The following is a 24,441-nucleotide window of genomic DNA, read 5'->3' as shown; positions in this document are numbered from 1 at the left end:
AAGATCCCAGGTTGTTGTGACATGCACACCATCAAAAGGAACATCTCTGCTCAGGAGTGGTCATAGGCTGAACCGACCACACTTGGAAAAGCAAAGGTAGAGAAATAAGTCATGGAGCACAATGCATCAGTGGCAAAGCCAGGAGGGGAGCTGTTTCCTCTCAGTCCCTATTTAGTGCCCTGCTGCTCTGAGCCTCCTTGTTTTAAGCTCACTGATTCTATAGTCCTGATCCTAACTGGTGTACGGAATTCTACCAGCCCTTGGGAGAAGCTGGGTGCTAGCAGCAGGGTGCCTCGTGGTGGCGGGGGGAAGGGATGGGGGGGAGGGTCCTTCCTTGCTTGAATTCAAGAATAAAAGTTCTAGTATTTGCAGTCCTTCATTACATATCAGCTAAGGAATTAAATGTGGTTCCTTATCCCAGAGCATTTATGACCGTGTTGATATTGCTAATGTCCATTGCTTCCACCCTATCCTCATGTCATGCTGAAGGTTAAGTTAAAAGGGTTATTGCATAAATGAAAGGGTCACTAGTAGATGAGTAAACTGAGAGTAGCAATTTGTTTTCATCCTTATCCCCTGAAAATAAACTCCACCTCTGGTACCTGGCATGTACAGATATGCAGAACAAGCACAGCACAAGGCTTTCTGTCTTCTAGGAACAGGATTTGGTTTCCTTTCTTACTAAAACATTAGGAAATTACTGCTGAAGTTGTTTGCATGTATAAAACCTACTGTTGGTTGATTTAGGACCATGAGAACTAGAACCACAAGCTGCTATGGCTTAAGATCCTGCCATTAACTTCTTTAGTTCTGTGGGGACTTAGGGTGGGAACTAGATCTCCTGCTACCTGGTGAATGTAACAGCAAATGCTGGCTTAGTGGTTGTGGTATGTACTCTGGAAGCTCTGCCTGCAGAGACCACTAGCACATATATTATGAAGAGGAGAGAAAGCAGGTCAGAAAAGCTGGGATGTACCTAGCACTCACCAACACTGTTCACTGTAACCTGTTTTGTCTCTGTTATTTCTCTTCAGGATCCTGCTGTTTTAGAAGCTCACTGTTCCTACCTTACTTCAGACACTGCTCTCGTTCTGTGTCTTCAGAGGCCAAATGCTGTAAAGAAGCTGATAGATTTACTGGGGCCAGAAGATCCTAAAGTAGCCCAAGCACTAGATCCATCCCTCTGGAGGGCTCAGTATGGCACCAGCATAGTCCAAAATGGATTTTATGGTAAGTTTTTGTAAAAGTCCAAAGGCTCAAACATGCCACTGGAAAAAATACATTATGTACTGTCACCTCCTGCATTGTCAGTGTAGGTCTAGCCTTGGCAGGTGGTAGAAACCATTATCGCCCTAGAAAGCCTTCACTGTTGTCTTGGTGGCTGAGCCGAGTATGTCTCAAGCTGTGAAATATAACCCAACAAGATATATTACAAGGTTTCTTCCCAGAACAGCCCTAGCTCTGCCTTCCGCCAGAACAGATTTCCTTTGATCTCTTCACTACTTGGTCATTTTGTACTTTTAGCTTGTTTTTTTTTTTTTTTTTTTTTGTAATTATCGCCAAGAACCCATCTGTCTTCTCTCTGCTTCAAAGCTACCCTCCTGGTAACTGCATAACCCACTGGCCAACTGCCACCAGATTCCACAGAAGAAGAAAAAACTCCAACATACTGATTTCCTGTAATATCTGGAAACATTAATGATTGACTAAAAAGAGGTGATCAAAAAATGGCTTTCCCTAGGTAAAGCAGGTAAACTCAGCTGTTTTCCATTTGAAGAGGCTCTTGCCAGCTGCCACATCAGCAGAGGCACACCAGTTAGTCAGCGTCTGGATGCTGAACCAGCTCATCTGCCAGCAGGGAGGGAGCTAGGATGCTGCAGTGGGAGGTGGGATGGGAGATAGCTGGGAGTGGGTGTGAAGGAGGGGAAAATGGGAAGTGTTGCTGGAGAGAATGGACTGTAGACAGCCTAGGGTATTGCTGGAGCAGGCCTGGGCTGCTGCCACAAGGAGGGAAGGGTAGAGTTCAAGGATTCCTAGGGGATTAAGCATCATTAGTTCACTGCCCATGAGCAGTGTTCTTCCTCAGTGTAGTGCTGATTGTGCTGTGTGTGGTTAAAGGGATGTAAAAATAATAAAAGTAATAGTTTCTATAGACACTCTCTAGTGTGAGCTAGCAGACACTGTGTATGTATCTTCATGTTCCAGAAGATCTTTCTTGTCAAGATTGGATTATTTGGCTCTCTGTATTGTATTCTGTGCTGTCAAATCACTCTTTTTGTCCACATCAGGTGATCTTTTGAGGAAAACTGATAGGGAATGAAGTAGCCTCCATGTACAGTCTGGGGGAAAGAGTCAATCCCTTGAGGTAGAACCTTGGGGTTTTTACTCAGGTATGATCATAACCCTTAGGAGCAAGACTAAACCAAGAGAGATCTCACACCACTTACAGGATCTCATGCATGGGAGTGACTGAAGAGCAGGATCTACCTACACAGAAGGAATGGTCAGGGTTCTTCAGCCAATATTTTTCCATTATCAGCCCCTGCTTCTTTTGCTCTTAAATTTAATAGCTTGTGTATGCAGGTTGCCTTGAGAATGAGAACTCTTCACTCTCAGCTAATAACTAGTAATATATACGCCAAACTTAGGATACCCATGCTACTGTTAGAGCATCCCTAGCATAGCTCAGCTAAAGTTTACTTTATATTAGCAAGAGAAGCCAAGCCTCAACCTGTCTTTCACTGGAAGAGTTCACTGTTAGAGAAGCCCTCAGAGGTGTGCTTAAGGATTGATTGCTTTCAGATTCCTGCTCACTCCAAAGGCTGGGCTGAGCACAGAGCTGCACTTGGCTGGCCACCAGCCATCCTCTAAGCCCAGCCTGTGCTTGCACTGAGGGCAGCAATGTGACTCTTTCACAGAGCCATCCTTGCACACATCCAAGGAGACTGGAGGCAGCTGTAACTGATGTACTCACTGACTCAAGATCTGATCCAGCTCTGTGCCAGGGAGGTGTCTGTCCATAAGGGAAGGAGCTTTCATAACCCGTTGCATCTCCAAGAACTTGTCCTTCAATAGGGGTGAAACATTTACCTACAGGTTAAGCAGGAATTGCTGAATCATTTGAATCTGTGAGTAATCATTTGGGAGGGCTGTGGAAGACCATCTTCCTCTCCTAGGAGGGAATACTGAACCTGCTCAGTTTTGCTTCAGCTGAGGAAGATCTCTAGTTAATGTCACCTTGTTGAAGTAGAGCAAACTCCAGCTGTGCGTTTCTTCCCAAAGTAATTGGGGGAGATCAATGGAGATGAAGACTATGTTCCAGTGATACTGTTGAACCACGTAATGCAGTTTTAATACTCTGATGCTCAGCTGCAGAGGTAAACCTGCACTCCTCTCATCTCTTCTTGGTCTTACAAAGTCATCGTATAGTACTTTTTCTTGAACCGAAAGATCTCTTACGCAGGCATCTTATACAGTCTTACACTTCGAGCAAAGTGAGAGTAAAAAATGTTGCAAGCTTTGGGAACGTTTGTGTCCTCTGTAATAGCATCAGTTACTCAAACAAGGAAGATTTGACTCAGAGGTACATAAAAGATCCAGCGCAACTTACATGCTGATGACTTAGGCAATCTTAGGATTGTAAACTACTGCATTAAGGACTCCGGCAATTCAGTAGCTGGAATTATGAAGTTCAGACAGGGCTGAGTCCTGTAAGAGCAGTAAGGCATGATTCTTTGAATGGGTATCCTGCAAAGGTGGTAATATTTCAAAGGATATTTGCGTTTCATATATTTGTATCCCAGGAGTATGGATCTGTGCCAGTAATTGACAATCCATCTGAACTCCAGGTATATAGAAAGAGCTTTTCCTTCTCTAACATTTTTCACCCACAAATCTCAAGGCGTTCTGAATAGTGCTTTGTAACAATGTTGCTTTATAGGGATATTCTATATCCTGATCCTGAGACTGGAGAGACCTCTCAAGCCACTGAGTTCAGTTAATTCCTCCACAGACAATGCCATCATATATTCCCTTTCATAAGGATCCACCCCAATGGCATGGTTGTAACAGAACTTCACTGCTCTGATAGCTAAAATTCTTCTTACGTTTTCAGATTTAGTCATACCCAATTTGTATCCATTTGTTCTTGTGCCAATACCTGTACTTCATTTTTAAGTAGTTATTTTTAGTTCTCTGACCTTTTCTACCCTGGTATATTTATCAGAAATCAGATTCCTTCTCAGCTTTGTATCATGTTGGGTCAAATGAGCCAAGGTCTTTTAGTTTTAACTCTTCAAATGTTTCTTCATTCCTTCCAGGATCCTCATGTTGTTTCTCTGTGTACCTGTCCCAGTCTCAGTTTCCATCAGCAATGTCTCACACTAATTCTGATTTCTGTTGTAAGTCAGAGCCCCCAGCGTATCTGGGGCTTGCATTATTGTTACAAGGGACATTTGTTTTATCAACTAGGAGCTCCTTCCCATTCAGTAAGACCAGCCTGATGTGATTCAGAAGCAAGAGAACAAAAATAGGGGATTGGAGCTGGTATTAAAGAGGTTCACAGGCTCCTTAACACAATTTCCTTCACTACTCTGCTGGGAAATAGGAGTCTTGTTTACATGAAGAAGCAGCTGAGCGGTAATAGGACAGAATCACAATATCAAGAAGGCAATGAAACTATTCTAAATATAATGGTTTAAAATGTTTGCTATTACTGTATAGAACAGCTGGCCTTTAAAGCAATTACTTCAGTACATTGCACATCATCAGTCTCTCCAAAAGATGAGTGTGAGTCTAGAGAATGTTTAATTCATGGCCTGAGAGAATCTTCTCATTGTATTTATCTCTCAGGCTCTGAATCCTATCAAATAGCTGTCCGGGATATGAAGCTGTTTTTCCCAGAAGGGCTGTGCTACACCGAGTGTCAGACATTAGAGGAGGAAGAGGTAAGATTCTACCCTTTCCTGAGAAGTATCCTGCTGTGTCAGAGCAACGGCTTTGGTCTTTCTTTCCTATTACGCTTTAGATTATGCTTTTTTTGATGTGTTTTACCAGCTGCTGAGATTTCGTTCTCTTGTGGATGTTCCTATCACAAGGTGCTCACTTTGTATTGACCCAGGCAGCCTCAATGGAAAAGTGCTTTTCCAGATATGTTTGTTCAGTAACCTGTGCTGTAAATTCAGGGCTCATACTTCAGAATCTAAGTTCCCAGACAGAGTCAACATCGCTGTGGAAGCAGGTCACAGGGAGGGATAGGAACATCAGAGCCAGGGGCTGCTTTTTAACCAGCTTTTCTCATGTAGTATCCTGGAATGGAGATGAAGAGGGACAGGTGATAATGTAACTCACTGGTTGCTAAATGCTTACCACAGAATATGCACACATCCACATGCTCACAGGGTGAGCACTGCCCTGTCTGTGTGCCAAGGGTGTTGTCTCTTGTGCCCTGTGTGCAGAGGTACCAGACCACAGCAATGCAAAGGGTGGAGCTGTCTGTGTGAGACATCTCAAGCTGTAAATACACTGCTTGCACAGCTGCTGGCTGCCTGCATCTTTCCCTGCCCATAGATAGAGGCATAAAGGCTCACACTCTAGACCCTCAGCTTGCCTTCAGGCAGTGCCAAGCAGCTTACTAGTACCACTGTGGCCCGGTCTGCTCGTCTGGCCCTCATGCTGCTGGTCTCTAATTCAAACCACTGTAGTCTGCCAATGGCTAAAATGAAATAGTCTTTCCTGTTCCACTAGTTCAGTATGTCATTTCCACTCTGATCATTTTCTTCTCAAAACCAGACTTTGAAATTATTTGGTTATGCCCAACAAAGGTCTGGAAATTTCTGACTCTTGCTTTTGTCCGCATGGCACAGAGGTGACCCAGCTGAGTTAGTCCAAGGAAATTAGCTCTGGAACTGGAAGCAGCCAGCCACATCCGTAATATGCTTCACTAATGTGGATGCTCTCCCTCTGCAACTCAGTTCCAAGGCATCATCGCTGCACTGTGCTGGGATGCAGAGATATACCAGCTCATACAGAGATGAAGGGAGCCACTGCACACTGGATAAAAATGTCAGACACTCGCAGTCCTTGAGTTTCTGGCCTTGAAAAGTTGGGAGTAAAGACCTTAGAAAGATGTCTGTATACAGGACCATTAAAAGAATGTCAAGATGCTGTTCTGAATTAAGCCCCAGTACAGATAAATACAATGCATGCAAAATGTTCTTGTGTCTCTAGACAAGCAGGTGTTTCCCAGGCTGCAATTACAGAAGTACACAACGAAAGCTTCACAGCTTGCCTCAATCAATATATCTGAAGTGTTATCCTTCCTGATCAGGTAATGGTGGTCCCATGACTTGCCTCTCTCTCCCTCTCTTCCCTCCTGCAGATCTATAACCTGAAACGTGACCCCATAGTCAGTTTGAAAATCAAGCAGCAGCGGAAGATCGTAAAGCGTGGAGCAGGAGGGCAGCTCAGTTCACTGGGCACTGAGCAACCATGCAACCTTGGTAAGGAAGTGCGCAACTCTTGTCATAGGTTGAGACTGCTACTGATTAATTGGATAGCAAGACAAACCATCTGGTGGCACCAAGATTTGGTATTGATGTCCTTTCAGGAGGAAAAGACAGCTCTGAGCTGAAAAGAACAGCTCCAGTGGAGTCCAGCAATTTAACTGTTTACCTGCCAGGCCCTTCCACTGCTAGAGCTTTCATGGGTTGAAATGCAGGTCTGTTCAGAAGTGCTGATCTTACCATCAGCAGAAGAATCAGCACTGTCACACATCCCATGTAAGCAGTAGTGAACATTTCTCTGCTGCACATTAACGCTGCCCTTAAACATTGACTTGGCCACAGTGGTTTGCATCTCCATTCAAAGGCTGCCACAAGAGGGGCCTGCACACTGTAGGGATGGGTGATAGTGAGACATGTTGTTCTGTGAGTAGGTAAATACAATTTATGCTTTACTGCTTTTGGCAGTATGGCCAGCTCACTCTCAGGAACTGGACTGAGATCTCATTCAGTTCCCACTAGCTGATGAACAGCTGCCAGCTCAAAATGACTTCTACTTACCGCTGCTCTGACTTTGATTTGAAGTTGAACCTTCAGCAAACCTCTCACTTCCCTCAGCCACTTCCAGTTTCTCAGCCTTTTCTGCTGATTTTACTTGATAGGCATGTGTACACCACAGGTTGTCATGCAACATCATTCATGTCAGGATATGTAACTAACACATGGGGATGCTTCCATGTTGGGATATTGTGGATTGATTCCGAGCCTTTATAAACAAGCAGTGACTAGGTAAAGCATCCCTGTGGTGTTCAGTGGGGATCGGACTTGTTCGGAACTGAGTCATTCTCATTCCTGTAGCTTGAGCTGTGATGTGACTGGCAAGCAGGAGGGTGGACAGCTGAGCAAACGTTCCTGTGCTGCACCTGAGTGCTGCAGTTGTTAATCCCAGCTGTAAAACCACAAGATTGTTGTGGACAGGCAAAGAGTATGATAAAAATGCTACAGAACTACTGACCATCACATCCCACCTTAACCCCTTACTGATACAGGTCTTTGGGGCATTGACCCTTACCTGCAAGTGCACGAGGCAGTGCATGTAGAAGTGCAAGGAGGGTGCTGTAAGCCAAGCCCTGTGCCTTAATGCCAGCAGAGCTACTTGTGAAGCACAAAGTCACCTAGGGGGAAATAGGGGGTGTCTCTGAAGAAGGATTTTAGCCAAGGTAATTAACAATGAATTCCTCCACTCTCTTGGTTCGGCTTTGGGTTATGCTCCACGCATGCTTCATTATCATTGCAAAAATCAGCAATCCTCAGGCAAGCTCCTTTCTTAGGTTGCAGACATAAGAAAGACCTTGTTATTGTAGCCATTAATACAGCAGAGACTGACTGCCTGAAGGTTCAAGAATTAACTGATCTCTGTAGTGGGAGGGTGAGACCAATCTCACAACATTATTCCAGTATTTAAAGGGTGGCTACAAAGTCTCTCTTTTCCATGTAGCTCTATTTCTGTAAGGAGTTACATGGAAAAGACAAGAGGTGATGGGCAGAAGTTAATCCCAGGGGAGATTCTGACCGAACAGAAAAGGAGAATTTTTCCCAGTGAGAACAACCAGCTATTGGAATAATCTCTTCAGGAAAGTGGTGGATTCCCCAACACTGGACACAGTTAAGATTTGGCTTGGCAAAGTGCTGGGATATTCAGTCTTGGTCATACTTAGTCTAGAAAGGTTGGACCAGATGATACCTGAGGTCCCTTCCAAGCTCATATTCTATGATTTCTTACTGACATTCCTAAAACTGTTGTATGAATCCTGAAAGAAGAATTTGGTGACTGTGTATTCAACAGCAGCTTTGTTGAGATGACCAGGCTGTTCTGCATGTAGCTGTCTGGGTGGCTGCAGAGATGCAATCACATCATTGTGTTTCTGGTGGGGTATGTCAGCTCAGGCTGTGTTCAGAGCACAAAGCTGCAGTGAGAAGAGACTTGCAGGTGCTCCCAGTCCAAAACATCCCGTATTGCTGCTGTTGCAGGGTATGTCCCCCATCAATTTATTGCACAATGAGAAAGGTCTGGGCTTGTGCCCAGGTTTGTACTTCCTAATTTTTAGAAGAGATTGCAGAAAATAAGATAAAATAGGGAAAAAATAGTTTATTGTGGAGAGAGCATGGGTATTCTGCAAGCTTTGAACAGCGCAGTGGTGGGAGCACATCTCAAATGATGTGCCCCTAATTTCCTGCTGCTATGAGGATCATTTTGCTTTGAAGATGTCTAAGCAGAGTCGAAAGGAAACCAGTGTTCAGCCTTGATGTGTTTGTGTCTCAGAAAATGTATTTCAAAGAGTCACTGTCCTGGAAAAGCAAGCACACGTGATCCTTGAACTGTCAGGAGCAATATAGTAAGTGCCTCTAGCGAGCCAGACACATCCTTCACTTGGTGGCCCCATCTTGAACACTAGAGGTAGCTCTTGCACACAAAGAAGCCTCTCCTTTTGAGCGAATCATTATCACAAAGCTGCTGCCTAATGGACAGGCAGTTTTATCATGAGGAAAATATGAAATACATTAAGTCTTATGTACGCTGGTTCAGAATTACATTTTGGATTATGAAAAGCAGCTGGATTAACAGATTTCTTTGCTTGGAAGAAATTAAGTGGACTAGTACCTCCTATAGCAAAGCAGCAGTTGTCCTTGTTTGACTTCTGAAATGGGGTCACTGCCACTATCTTGTGATCTCCAGACACATACACATAGGCATGCAGCAGTTCGACAGCTCAAGGTGAGCAATTGCATCTGTGAACATCCCAAACCATATAACAATGCCTGAGGGCCTCAGATCTTCCAGTTACTGGTCTGTGGCCAGGAAGAATTATTTAGAGGGCTGACAGTTATTTGGGATAGGTATAAAACAAGTGTGTTGTGCTTTGATGTTTCAGATCAATCATTGCTCGACAACGTCTGCCAAACCACTTGCCTCTTATTGCCTGGGGTGAGCCTTCGGGGTTCAGAGCCCCCACCTTATGTAGACCTGCTTGATGAGCTCCTTGGCACAGATTTCACAGTGACTGGAGTACGTCTCACTGTTCTGGACATGCCACAAGCTCGCTGCATCTCCAAGACACTAAGCAGGGCAGGATGCAGTGCTGCAGCACAGGTATGGAACAGCTGGAGTTGTGCTTGGCTTCCTTCACACAAAACAGGAGCTGTTTAATGCCATGCTGTGCTAGGGGATCCAGCTAGCTTGGAGCAAACTTGCTTTAGTAGCAGTATTAGCACAGCACTGCATGCAAGCTCCAATACCTCTGGTAGGGAATGTGGCAGCATGCCTTGCTAGCTAGTTCCTGGTGTTCCTGTATCTCTACTACCTTGCTGACACCTAACCTTGATATTGTTATGTGTGCCCTAATGTGAATGGCATGGCACATCCACGTTAAACATTTTATTCAGTTCACCTTTCAGTGTGCAGTTGCTGCTATTATGTATGTTCTGCCACTGTATCCTGTCTTGCTTTTACATGTAGTATAGTTTGTATTTCCCTTTCTCTAATCACACCCCATTAATCCTCTTCTACAATGCTAAATAACCCTTCCATTTTCTGGACTGTGCCATGAAGTCCTAGGCACAGATTTCATTTTGCTTCCCACTTAGTTGGTGCTGACAGCTTAAGCTGTAGTCCAGCATGAGGTTTGAGCAAGCATTCACGGGGCTTAAGCATGAGATATGGTACTGGGGCAAGCAGATAGATTGCTTTACATCAGTGTCTCTTTGCACTTGTGCAGAAGCCCACCATCTCAGGAACCTTTCTAGGGCAAAGCACTAAGGCAGAACATGCAAGAAAGTGTTGTCAACAGCATAGAGTAAACAAGGGGGGAAACTACTTATGCTGGAAGTAGCAATCAACAAAGCGCTGTCAGAAACACACAGCAGTCCCTCAGAAAAAAATACAAATATTGGTGCTTATATTACAATATTACAGCCTTTCAGTTATGAGTCTTTGGTGTTATCTGTAACAAGAACAGGCAAGATCTTTTCAGGTCGTGATTTTTTAAACTGACAGCATGCCTTTGAAGTACATCTGTATAGAACAGCAATTATACCTAACATCCAATTAGTGTAAGCACTTCTTCCTTCTCCTGTGGCTCCCCTAGGATGCTATCCCTCTGCACATGGGAAGGTGTGCACAGCTCTCTAGGAAGGACAAAGTGAATCAGCATGTGGGAGACAGAACCATGGCAGCAGTACTGCTCACCTGGCCATGAAACACTTCCTCCTGTCAGAGATGAATTGCTCTGGGCAGAGCTGGAGTGTTTCCATAAGGGTCTGGCACTGTTGAGCCAAAGGTGAACATTACAGTATTTGCCTTCCTTTGCCAGAGGGAGATGGGCTGTGTCAAGTAATGATTGTTCCTGCTACAGTATCTCAACATTGTCTGATATCTCCATATTCCTGTTTCTAGCAGACTTAGCAACTGAATAACACACCTAAATAACCTGCTTGTTTTCACTCTGAGAGAAGGGAACAGGAATAATATTATGCCACAGGAGGAGGACAACTAACAGTTCAGACATGATACTCTTTCAATTTGAAAGAGTCTGTTGCTCTGTGACTTTTTTCCCCTCACACAGCACATAAGCAGTTATCCGTGCTGTCAGCAGTTTACCAGTGAGGCTTACAGACTCACCTAAGTGGACAGCAACAGCAACACTCTGTTCTTCCCTCTCTTGCAGTGTTCTCTTTTAAAGAATGGTTTGTGTCTGGTGCTGGCAGCACAGCGAGACAATGCAGTCATTTCCTTCGACTCCCTGCTGGACAGGTAAGTGAGGACAATATTGCTTTACCAGCACTGTCTCACCCCCTGCCAGAGAGCCTGTGATCTGAGGGAGGGTAGCTGCCTTTCTTCTCTGTACTTCACTTCCATTTCAGACTCCCAAGAGGTCAGGTGCCTCTCAAAGGCAACACAGCCTTCCTAAGTTACGTTGTTAATGGGTCAGCATGTTTCCCAGTTTCAAAGCCACATGTCCTACACCAGGCCCTTAAACACTGAGTTGTGGTGTCTGTGAGGCTTGGGGGCATGGTTCCATGGATACAGGGAATTCTCTGAAATAAGGGCTCTCATTGGGAATAAACCTTCTGAATCAATAAAAATCCTAGGAGAAACAGCTTAGCAGATTCTATGTTTGCTGTCAAAAAACAAACAAACAAAAACCAAAAAACCCAAACAAACAAAAACCAACAAACCAAACTCAAAATAAATGCCAGAGAGCATAATCAAAAATGAGCCTCTTAAATAAATCACCAGAAATGCTGGGTAGAGGATATATGAGCCTGGTAAAACAAACAGAACCCCTCTGCAGGGACTGATTAGTGAAATGGAATGATTAGCAGGGCAATTAACCCACTGGTCCCCAGAGGGAAGGTTTCCTTGCACAGGGCTGGTATTTGGCAATGCCATGCGTGTGTGGCTCTTGCACATGGTTTCCTCTGGCAGGGGAAGCCAAGAGTCTTTTTTTTCTGACACAGTCGGTGCAGAGCAGTTCAGCAGTGACACTGATAAGATTGTCGTGACTATGGCTGTACCTCCATTCATCTGGAGGACTTCCAGATAACACTGTCAGTGGGACAGGAATATGGAATTCAAGGATGTTGTGGGTTTACAAGAATGAAGGGGGTCAAATCTGAACCAAGCTGGTTCACAAATTTGGTCCAAGCTGGTAGACACCTTGGAGTTCTTGTAGCTTGTTGAAACGTTATGGTGCTCAGTCACAAGGCCACACCTTGGAAGAATAGTTGGAACAAATTTCATCTGTAGCTTCTCAGAAATGTTTTGAACCCAATGACAAAATTTAGACCTTGCTCCCATTGCTTTAAGATCACACCCTGGGGAGCCACATCCCAAACCTTTCACCCTGCAAAGTACAGCACTAAGGAGAAGAAAAGAGCAAGTTATCCAAGATCTTTCTAGTATGTTTTCTCCACTCCTTCCCTGGTTTATGGGCAAAAAGGGAGCTGTTGGGAAGCCCAGAGATCACTGCTGAAGGTAGTTCTGTGAGAGTAGCTGTCAGCAGAGATGACAGAGATCCCCCACCTCTTTGTTTTCCCCAGGCTTTTGTTCATCAGGGTCATGGGTGCTGCATAACAAGATCAGCTCCAACACAGTGCATCCCTCTCTACAGGCTTGATATGTTTTATGATTGCCAGTCTCAAGGCAGCACCCCTGGAGCAAACCTTGTGGTGTCTTCTCAGTGCTGTTCACAGGGAGGAATAAGTGCCAGTCTCAGCTGTGTTTTCACCCCTCATCCTGCTCTGTGCCAGGGTGGCTGGCTCTCCAAAGGATAAACTTCCTTGCTGAACTGCAAAGTACATGCGCATAAATTCTGCCTGTTAGGAGGCACTCCCAAGGGGCAGGATCTGCTCTGCCTCTTACCCACAGTGCCACACGTAGTGATCCTGCAGCCATTTCAAACCAGCTGTACAAAATAACAACTGCCTTTGTGATTGATGATGCTTGTGGAAGGGAGGGTGATGAGGTGTGCCCAAGGATGGTGAGGAGGCAGAGATCCCTGGGTAAATCCACTGTAGCCAACAATAAACTCACACCTTTATTGCAGCATGAGCATCGTACCATTTAAAATCAAATTTGCAAATATCTTTGAAAACCCAGCCTGACTCCACCAGTGTCTCATAAGGACACTTCATGCTAAGACATCTTCGTTTCAGAATAACATCTAAGGTTAATTACACTTACAGCTCCACCAGCAGGAGCCACGGGACCTTTCTTGTACCGCCTAAATCACTGTATTTATTTTCCTCTTCCTGCCACAGCTCAGGATTCCAGTACCTGCACAGGTTCTGGCCTGCATTTCAGCTGCATTGCTGAAGCACCTCAGTTTAAGAGATTATTTTACAGCCCTGGGAGTTGATTCACAGCTGAGCCACGTTATTTAGGCTTTGTGCCACAGGGAGAAACATTGCCATCTGTATGAAAGCCTGGGATATGATGTCAGAGATGGGCTGTGATAAAAAGTAGGAATCAGGTGTTGAGAGGAACAATGTGAGCTTTGATAGTATAACTGCTCATAGTTCAGAGCCTATTAAAGCTTTCCTAAGCCAGCTCTAGCAGTGGCACCTCGAGGGGACATTCAGTTACTGGAGGATGTGCTGTGCAGAGCAGTTGATTTGAAGACAGACGCAGACCCTTATAACTGTGCAGTGATTATTGTGCAGCAGCAGCAGCACTCACTCTGCCTGTTCTCCAGACATCTATGAAGACGTTATTTCTGCACCAAAGGGCAGGAAGAAAAGAGAAAGGGACAACATTGATGCAGGTGGGGGCACAAAAGCAGCCTGTGATTTTGACTGGCTGCCAAGAGTGGAGCTGAAGCAGGAATCTGGGAGAATCTGGGAGGGTGCCAAGGGTAACTCAGAGGGCAGAGTGAAGTGTTTGGAAGAGATGAGGGGAAGCTGAAGAGAGATGGGGACTGGGGCAGAATCTGAAGAATGAAGTGACACAATCCTATCCGCAGACAAGGAAAACTATGTGAGACTTACCTTGTTTGTTCTGTCAGCATCCAACTGCCTGGATCTCCAGTATAAAGCATTTGAATTTTCCCTGTCATAACTTGTTTTTACAGCCAGATTTCCAAGCTGCAGGGTGGCAGAAGGAAGAATTTACAAGTAGATTCAGAGCAGCTCCTGGAAGAAAGGCAGGCTCTGCTTTTCATGCATGACAAACAAGATTTAGCTGCCTTAATAGGTGATACTGATTTAATAGTGATTACTCCTCTATGGTTATTTGAGCTTTTCAAAAAGTACTTTCAGATGCCTACGAGATTGTTAGGACCTAACTATGTTGTGTACAGTCCTTATGAACTCACCTAGTTAACATTGTGCTGAACTCAGTGAGCAGTGTTAGACTCCAGCACATTCAAAACTTAGTTGCATCAGAAGAAAACCAGAGTGTAGACTCAGCCTTACATCCTTCTGGTTTTAGACAATGTGTTCAATCAGAACAGAAGTCAAGTGTTAAGGAACTTAGCTGGATTTTATTTTCTCTGATGAAACATTCTTACCAAGTGCTAATTGTTGTTAGCAGGGAGTGATGTTATCCCTGTAGGAAGCTCATCTCTGGGAGCTTTGGAGGGGAAGGAGGTGTAGAAGTAAAAAAAAAAAAAAGATGAACACATTACATGTAAAATATTTGAGCTGTTGAAAACCACTGAAGAGAAAAGTTGCCAAGCACAATACCTGGATATGGGGGCAAGGAGCAGGGACTGGTTTCCAAAACCACCCTGGAGAGTTTTCAAGCCTAAAAGACTTGAGTGTGCACAGTCGGTTTAAAGGGCAATTTTGAAATTTGTTCTTGCCTCTTAATTTGTCTTGAATATGCCTTACAGAATCATGGAATCACAGCCTGGTTTGGGTTAGAAAGGACCTTAAGATGATCTAGTTGCAACCCCCTGGCATGGACAGGGACACCTCACACTAGAGCATGTTGCCCAAGGCTCTGTCCAAACCGGCCTTGAACACAGCCAGGGATGGAGCATTTAACAGTTCTTTGGGCAACCTGTGCCAGTGCCTCACCACCCTCACAGTAAAGAACTTCTTCCTTATATCTAACCTGAACTTCCACTGTTTAAGTTTAAACCCATTGCCCCTTGTCTTATAGCTACAGGTCAACTCGTGTATGGACCACAGCAAAAGAAGGACTAGTGAAGCAGACACTGCTGCTGAAGGCAGCTTAGATAGTTCTGGGGTTTGGGAAAAACACACAGATTATCTTTATAGAGAAGACCACCCTTGCACAGAGCTGACTATCTACATTTACATACATTTCCCACTGACCCAAAGACCCCATTATACAACAGGTCATTACTGTTGGTTTGAAGGCTTGTATTTTAAGAATCCAAATCCATTTATACAAAGCTTTGTAAAACCCAGGATTTAGCTGTGTAAAGAAGTTCAGTAACAGATGCACACAGCCAGAGCTGCTGGCACAGAGCTTAGTCCTCCTCAGAGCTGGGTCATCTGCAGTTTCTGACAGTTTGGATGGCAAAGTAACACTGGCTTCCATTTTCCTTTACCCCCAGGGTCAGTTGGCAGAAGCAGTCAGTCCTGGACACTGTGCAGCATCTCCTTTATCCTCAAAATGAGAATCAGGCAAGTAAAGAAGTTTCTGGTACAGATTTGAGTCCTTTGTGTCCCTGTGATGAATGAAAGTTGTCAAAATTGGTTGAATGTTAGAAGAAGATTTTAGCTTGCGTAAGACAGACGTGGTTCCTCGTGAGAGCCACAAGTCTTGGCTTCAACCACAAGACACTGTCTTCACATTACAATGGTGCCACTATTTTGAAACAAAATATTTGGAGATTTTGATAAAGATTCAATATTTTCCATAGGTGTCAGTTACTTTTTATGAAAAATCAACACTTAGTAAGAGATCTGTGATATATGTCAATAATTAGAGACATGAAATGTTCATTCAGCCCTTCTGGCAAGCTGGCACATGTCCTGTGATTGAGGAGTTCTGTCTCAACCCATATCCAAATGGAAGAGGAGAAGTTAGGCCATTACCTATTCCGGGGATAGGCTATCTGAATATTTTTTCAGCAGTTCATCCCAAGAAGGGCAATGCTAAGTGGCATGTGGGCAGCTAATGGGAATAAACTGTATGAATACCCTTAAAACTCTGGCTGTTATCATCAAAGTTTAGTGCAAAACAAATGAGAGATTTGGATAGAGGAGGCAGTGCCTGAAGAATTAGGACTAGCAGCTGTAAAAGAACTGGGAAGGATGAGAACAGTAGCAAAGGGACAAGCCTCCCCCCTGGATCCCTTTTGCTTCCCCAAAAAAACACAGCAGGAGAGTGAGATGTGTTTGTAACCTCGTGTAACACATCAGAGCTGCTGCTTCAGTACCAGTGCTCCAAGGACTGAGTCTTAAAAGACACCAAACCCTCTTTGAAGTCTGTGTTCCTGCTTTTAACACAGGCAAAACTGCCCCAAACTTCCCCAAAGTCATATAGCTGCTGTTTGCAGCAGCTTTCCCTGAGGCTTGGTAATGTTCTCCCTGGGTGTAGCTGGGATTGTAGGCACTGCCAGGGAAGGTCTGTGATAGCTGCAAGGCTGTCATCACATGGTGCTCACCACTTCCAGAGTGCCAGGCTGTTGCCAAGTGATATGACAGGGCAGCAAGTCCAGGCTGTTTTCTGATTTGCTTTGAAAAGGACATGACATATCTCTGGCTGACATAAAATCCCTTCTGCTTCACAGCTATGGGGAATCAGCCTATCAGAAAGAGGCTTATCGTGCTTTCTGTGATTGATAAGAGGAAAACAAATATGCTCAGCCCTTCTCCCTGCTTCTGGCAGCCTTGGGCATTGAATAAAATCCCTCTGGTGCTGGTGGAAGCAGTGGCTACTCAAAGCAGCTCAGAGTTTAGACCATGAGTCTAGTCCTGGAACAGCAGTGGATGCCACGCTCCTCATTGTGGGTTATAAGATGCACAGCAGCAAGTAATGTTTATTTTCAAATAGTCCTTTTTGCTCCAAAGTTGAGGGTAGGTTTAGAAATGGAGCACCTCTGCTATGAAGAAAAGCTGAGAGTGTTGGGGTTGTTCAGCCTGGAGAAGACTCCGGAGAGACCTTATAGCAGACTTTCACTTAAAAGGGGCCTATAAGAAAGATGGGGAAAGACTTTATAATAGGGCCTGTTGCAATAGGATGAGGGGTGATGGTTTTAAACTAAAAGAGGGAAGATTCAGGCTGGATGGGGGGAAAATATCTTTACAGTGAGGGTGGTAAAACCCTAGCACACATTGTCCAGAGGTGTTGGATGCCCCATCCTTGGAGACATTCAAGGCCAGGCTGGATGTGGTTCTTGGCAACCTGATCTAGTTGAAGATGTCTCTGCTCATTGCATGGGGGTTGGATAGATGAACTTGGAAGGTCCCTTCCAACCCAAACTACTCTATGATTCTGTGATCACAAAGCTAGATCTGAGGAGCAAGCTCACCAGGGAATGACTGTACCTCAAAGGATGTGCCTAGAAACGGTGTTTAATCCTCTGATCTCTTGCTAATGAGTTTATGAAATGTCAGCCAGGCTTTCCAGGTCAAAGCTAATGAGCAACACCATGATATCAGGCAAAGTTCAGGAGGGTTAAATGAACATGGATTTCAAATCCACATGGTTTAAGCAGAACTGCGGCATTTGCTGGTGGTGTTGAGCCATGGAAGTGAAAAGGAATTTTGTACTTGCTCCCTGTGTGATTTGGGACTAGGCAATAGGATGAGAAATCGTCTTTACAAATGTGGACTATTTTAGTGCTCACATCTGTGTCTGGACTAGTTGCCTGCCTTCTTCTGCAGTCTCTGAGAGAAGCAGCATTTCTATAGCACTTTTCACCTGCCCTATTTGAAACATGTGCCTTAGGAGCAGGTGAATCCATGCTTTAGAAGTTCCTTATGCTCATGTAGTGAACCTGCAGATGCCTGCTCCCCACGCAGGCTTCTTCTGGACACACGCAGCCCAGTTCATATCTGGAAATGATAAAGCCATGTTTTGTTGGGGAGATCATTAGGGGCTCTTGATCTTCCAGTGGACCTCTATAAAGTGGTCCCATATTTCCCTGCACATGGTCCATACCCAAACTGGAACCTTCCCAGCAATAAGAGCTGTCAGGGAGTGCTGTGCTCAGCCATCGGACTGGTTTGTCCCGTGGCTGGGCAGTTTCTCCTCACATGCACTATGGTTGGGATGAGATTATGAGGCTGGGGTGGCCTCTGGTCACTGACCTGCCACTGTTAGCATGTCAAAGAAGGGAGACAGCACAGGCTCAGCACAGCCATTCATCAGTATGAGCCCAGGGATGTGCCATCAAGGCTCCAGAGACAGGCAGTTCTAATCCCTCTGCTCTGCCTGGAGCCCTGGAGCTGTAGCTAGCAGCCGCAATGGCTGCTCTAGCATCTCCCTCCCTGCAAAAACAGCCACAATTTGCGACTTCACTTTCACAGGGAAAACACCTCTCAGCCACCATTGGCATGGTCCTTAGCCCATCAGCAGCAGTCAGAAGGGCTGGAGTCCAGTAAAAGAGACCTAAAAGCCTATGAGGAGAGGCGGAGTGCTGGCAGGAAGAGGGCCCAAGGGCTGTCAGCACAGCATGTATAATGCTTTAGGGGAACATGGTGTTCATTAACACAGTCGAATAACAGACTGGTCCTGAAGCCCTTGGCACTAAGCTGGTCTCTCCATCCATGGAGCAGCCATACAGGAGCGAGCTTTGGGAAGGAGAGGCAGAGCAGCTGCAGAGGGAATTAGACTTCCTGCTTGGCACTTTGCATGTTGTTGGTTTTCTTCAGTTCCTTGAAAATGTGAATCTTGAGAACAGCCAAACAGTGGTCACGGCTAGCAGACATTTCCCTGCTGCAGGACACTCAGAACTGCCTCTGGGCTGGGATTAATTCAACCTGGTAAACATCCTCATTGTGCTGCCTGCCTGCTGCTTGCACAGAAACGTACCTCTGAAAGAAGTGTCTCACAGAACTTACAGCTCTCCCCCAACCCCTTCCTTCTTTTCTCCCCAGGCTGAAGAGCTGCTCTGTTGCCTTTTTGACTCCCTGACATCTGAGAGCATCCACCAGATTGAATCCCAGGATTGCTAGCCAGGATGGTCCAAGCTTCCAAACATGGGTGGATGCCGCTGCGAGTATCTGTGCAGATGGACATTCAGGGGACACCCAGCCTCTAAGAGCACTGATGCTTTTTTGTCATTAAAACATAACGTCTGAAGTGTGGTATTGGCATCAGTAAGATAAATGAGAGTGATGGGAGGCAGGGTCAGTGCTCAAGAACATATCTTTCTGAACCATAGCTGTGGTTTCTAGTGGAAAGCGTTCAGGGGCAACCTGCTTGTATTTGTGGAGCAGGGGTTGGAGCATTCCTGTGGCTGGAAAAACTCAGGAAGTAAAACAAATCCAGGGGCAGGTTCTTGGGACTCCATCTTCCCCAGTCCTCAGAGACATTACGGAGAGACTCCATTTTCTGTTGCTGCTGTGTTCTTTGAACCAAATACAAAAATCCAGTAAAAGAAATGGAAATAGTCTGAGGGAAGGCTGGATCCCTGAAGAGTTCAGTACCATTGAGTAAGATTAAAAGCTGGACAGCTTAATGTTCCCTAATGTTACCCTCTGCTTCAGCAGCCCTGTTACAGCTGTCCTTGCCCAGCCCCAGCTCACTGCCCTCCTCTGGGCACGCAGTCCTGCCTCTTGTTCTTCCTTCCACAGCCCCCATGGATCCTTGCATGATTCATCCTGTGCCAGGTCCTTTATGTGAGCTATCAAGCAAGGAAGCTGACATTAATACAAAAGTCCTCAATCTTCCTGGAACCCACTGGTCCACAGCTCCTTTAGGGAAGATTCTTCTCAGCCCAGGAGGCCTCTTGTTCCTACCTGCCCTGCTAAGACAGAGTTGGATGTGCATGTGCCTCTGGTTCCAGACATCACAGACATAGCAAGAACAGGCACTGTTAAGGCAGAGCAGCGTGCAGCTGGCTGGCCAGCCCACCTCTGAGTGCTACTGGTGGGGTGAACCCCTTCTGTGCACAGCCTTTCCCTCTGTAAGAGCCTTGTACGAGTCCTCCTTCTCAGCCACTAGCTCACACAGTCTGTGAGAATACAACACTCCTGAGATCTCTGTCCACTTCTGGACAAGGCTGTAAGTGCTAGTAAGTACAAAAGCTGTCAGAAGTCTGGCCTTGAAAGATCTGTTTCCTCAGCCAGTAATAGTCCTAACACAGTCTCTCTCCTTCTCTAAGCTACCAAACATCTTAACAGCAAAGGAGCAAGATGCAACAGAGCAAAACAGAAACAGCAAAAGAGCTGGGTGAAGAGGAGACGTGGACAGGGGGCCTGCTGCAGCCTCACACAGTGGTTCAGTGTCAGAGCTTGGAAGTACCTCCAAAGCTCTGCTCCTCAGCATCATTCTACCTGCACAGGTTGTTAGGGCTTTATGATGAGTCTGAATGTCTCTGAGGAGCAGCTCCAGAAGCATGTGCCTGTGAGGGAAGCAGGCAGCTGCCCTGCCCCCTTGGGAGGACAGGGCCCTGGGAGTCAGTGTGATGGACACGCCTGCTCTGCTCCTGCAGCTAAGTAGGCCATTTCCTGCACTCCAGGCACATTTCTGTCATGCTTGTAAGCCATGTACAACTTTGAGACAAATGAGAATTAAAAGGATCCACCCCCAGCACTTGGGGAATTTGATCTGGAAAAAGGGCCTGTTGAAATACAGCACAGCCAGATAGCAGCTGAGAGACAAAGCCTGCAAAGCTATGTGCAAGAAAGGGACATGCAGGGCCAGCAGCAGCCCTGCACCCAACCAGCCCACCAGTGCACACAGGCCACCAGTGCTATGTCTGACCCACCTAGGCCCTCAGACCAGTGACAAATGGGATCATGGGGAGCTGGACATCAGGAGGTGATGCTCTGGTGACTGGCAACGGGCACTGGGGAGGTCAAACACCTCTACCCCTATCCAGACTGTCAGCAGGCTGGAGCTCCCTCAGCTTTATGGCAGGAGTTGAGACCATGGCTCGTAATTCACCATGGAATAAACCAGGGCCTGGCACAAAACACACCGATATCAGCCCCATTTCAGACAGCCTTGCTGCTGAGGCTTGTTCTTTGTGAGCCTCCATCTGCTAACATGAAGAGACCATGCCTCAGTTTCCCACCTGTGAAGCAGAGGTAACAGCTCTGCCATACCAGACCCACCAGCAACATCATAAGAATGGGGCAGCACCCAGATATTTGGAGCATGAGGCTGCTGCAGTGTCATTGATTCCTATTTTCAAGCCCAGCTAATTAGCCTCAGCGTAACAAACGAGCACACCCTGCACAGAGCAGGGGAAAGCAGCATCCTCTGATATTTCCAAAATGCCAGGATTCCATAAATAACTTCACCAGCCTTTCCTCCTGGAGCACCCCACTCTTCTCCAGAGAGCTGACAACCAAGAGCACCACAGACCCAGCAGAAATCAATCCCATCAACTCTCCAACAGCTCCAGATCAGTCAAAGAAAGCTGTAGCTCACTCCCTGCTCTTCCCCACCACAAGGCAGCTAGATGAGCTAATCAGGGCTGAGGAGCAAATTAGTGATTGCTGGAACCAGGAGAAAGGCAGATTTGATCGGAGATTGCCAGCTTTGCAGCTGGCTCCTACTTGCAAACAATTCATTTAGATTATGAAAGCAAGGAATTGAGTACAAAACCCCCTAGATTGTTTGCTTCCTAGAGAAAGAAAAGAAATAGAATTTTAGATTAAGAATTATGCAGAAGAGTATTAATTCCCTACCCTCTTGTGCCTCCCCGCCTGGAAAACCAGAGCTAATCAGAATTGAGTATTGTTCCACTGCCATGTCAGAGCTGCCTCAATGGAGGAGAGAGAATACAGTCAGTGGCACTTTGTGTTAACACCTTCTGGTCCTGCCATACGGATGAGAGCATCCAGAGCTGATCTCCCAATCATCTAGTACCAACCCAGGTTCCCTTATCAGCACGGAGCCAGGTGCAGGCACGTGGCTGTGTCAGTCGCAGGTGGAGTAGCTGAAATTTGATGCTCTCCACTACCTTTATGCAGATTGGAAAACCCCTAGAATTGAAACAACCCCCTAACACCAACATGTGCCTTTGATTTGGGCCAGAATAATTCTTTGCACCTCCAAGTTCATTCAGTCCCAACCCCCTGCCACAGGCAGGGACACCTTCCACCAGACCAGGTTGCTCCAAGCCCCGTCCAACCTGGCCTTGAACACTGCCAGGGATGGGGCGGCCACAGCTTCTCTGGGCACCCTGTGCCAGCGCCTCAGCACCTTCACAGGGAAGAGCTTCTGCCTAAGAGCTCATCTCAATATTCTCTGTTAAAGTTAGAAAACATCATCTATTCACTCCAAAAAAATTATTTCATTCACCCTAAAAATGATTTCTGCTCCAGCCCTATGCACATGAACCCTGCAGAGTATCAGGATGGCTCACATCACCACTCAGACTTGCTAGCCTGGAAAGGAAACCCCTGCAACCACTGCACAGCAAACAGGATTTACTGCCCTGCCAGTGAACTGCATATAAACTGAGCACTGGTTTTCATCTCTGCAGGCCCATGGCTGCCTTCAGAAGCAGGCAGAGCTGATGGACCTGCTGGAGCTGTCCCTGGACCAGCCATCCTCACCAGGCTGGATGATCTTGATCCACATACTTCCCCATGCTCACAAATTGCCTTGCTCTAGCTGACATAAGCCATAAGTACCTCTCTCTTAGCTGAGAGCTGCCACGGTTGGATTTTGGGGTGTCTCAGCATCTAGAGGGCTTGCTGGACCACCGTACAAGAGACCTGGCCATGCCAGAGAGCTGAAATGCTTCATGCGCTGGTGAGACAACTGTTCAGAATGAGGACAGGGCAAATCATGCCTCATAAATCTGGTGGCCTTCCATGATGAAGTCATGGCATTGGTGGATAAAGGCAGAGAAACGTGGACTTGTGTAAAGTGTTTGACACTGTCCCACACGACATCCTTGTCTTTAAACTGGAGAGGCGTGGATTTGATGGATGGGCCGTTCAGTGGATAAGGAATTAGCTGGTTAAACAGTAGCAGTCAATACTCGATGTCCAGATGGGGACCAGTGCCAAGTGGTGTCTTTCAGGAGCTGGCATTGGACCCAGCACTATTTAACTTCTTTGTGGGCAACATGGACAGTGGAGTTGAGCACCCTCAGCAAGTGACAACACCACCAGCCTGCGTGATGCAGTTGACATGCTGGAGGGGAGGGATGGGATCCAGACAGACCTGGACAGACTAGAGAGGTGTAACTGTGTGAACCTCATGGAGTTCGACAAGGCCAAATGCAAGGCCCTGCACCTGGGTCATGGCAATCCCCAGCACAAACACAGGCTGGGCAGAGACTGGATTGAGAGTAGCCTTTGAGGAGGAGAAGGACTTGTGGGAGTTGGGTGATGAGAAGCTCCCCATGACCCGGCTTCAGTGAGCGCTTGAGCCCAGAACCCCGCCCTGTGCTGGGCTGCATCCCCAGAGCCTGAGCAGCAGGAGAAAGATTCTCCCCCTTTACTCTGCATGTGCCTCCCCTGTCATCTTCCTGGGGTGGGATCAGGATCCAGGCTCTAGTCCCAGCTCTGCCCCATAAGGCAAGCAGTGGCCTTTCTCCATTCCTTCCTCTCCATCTTCCTGGGGCACCATCTCCCAGGCGTGTCGCAGCAGGAGCTGCTGGTTAATTGGGACTTGGCAATTCCCCATGGACAGGGGCTGGAGGAGCACAAAGGGTGGTTTGTCTGCAAGGCTGGGAGCTGTGATGAAGCAGGGCTGGGATGACTCAGATGTGGGTAATTAAACTGGTTGGAACAGTGGATGGCTCAGGCAGAAACACCAGCCCAGAGCACAAGGAGCTCATGGAAATGCTGCAACTGGGTCATGCAGGTGACCAGCACCAGTAGAGCCTCTTGTGGGCTCACCTGACCCCAGTGGGACATGACCCAACAGCAATGCCAGTCCCCAAACCAAAGATGCTCTGTTAAGACAGGGCAGAAACTCTGTGTGGACAGTTTCACATGGTCAAGCTGGAGGCTGTTGGTACTGCAAGTGCTCCTGAGGAGCTCAGCAAAGATGCTGTAGGATCAATCAGTCTCCATCCCTCCCTCCATCCATCCATCCATCCATCCCCACTCCCAGCATGACAAGCCATCACATGCCTAGGTCCTGCAGGAGACCAACCAAGCTCTTCCTCCCCTTGGTTTAAGTTCCATCACAAGCTGGGATTACTGTGGGATGTGGGGAATCCTGATCAGTCTCCTGCTGCCCTGCTCTTGCCCTGGCCAATCACATGCAGGTGTGCTGTCAGGAGGGATATATAAACCCTCAGGGAGGGCCTCAGGTTCTTACTGGTGG

At 46.4% G+C, this 24,441-nt stretch overlaps 1 protein-coding gene across 1 annotated transcript in view; it reads left to right on the top strand.

Annotated features, from left to right (window-relative positions):
• The window catches only part of DNAAF8 (dynein axonemal assembly factor 8), a 101,406-nt gene extending 82,167 nt beyond the window's left edge, over positions 1-19,239 (top strand). Inside the window, exons 25-31 of the mRNA XM_065683754.1 lie at positions 1,035-1,230; positions 4,852-4,946; positions 6,380-6,500; positions 9,434-9,651; positions 11,225-11,310; positions 15,584-15,653; positions 19,077-19,239. Coding sequence (XP_065539826.1) covers positions 1,035-1,230; positions 4,852-4,946; positions 6,380-6,500; positions 9,434-9,651; positions 11,225-11,310; positions 15,584-15,653; positions 19,077-19,154 — 864 coding nt within the window. The 3' untranslated portion in view covers positions 19,155-19,239. The remainder of the gene's footprint in view (positions 1-1,034; positions 1,231-4,851; positions 4,947-6,379; positions 6,501-9,433; positions 9,652-11,224; positions 11,311-15,583; positions 15,654-19,076) is intronic.
• Positions 19,240-24,441: the final 5,202 nt, after the last annotated feature.

This window comes from Lathamus discolor, chromosome 6 (assembly GCF_037157495.1).
Source record: "Lathamus discolor isolate bLatDis1 chromosome 6, bLatDis1.hap1, whole genome shotgun sequence".
NCBI classification, from domain to species: domain Eukaryota; kingdom Metazoa; phylum Chordata; class Aves; order Psittaciformes; family Psittacidae; genus Lathamus; species Lathamus discolor.
Note: the sequence above shows the minus strand (reverse complement) of the source record. Positions and strands in the feature narration are given on the sequence as shown.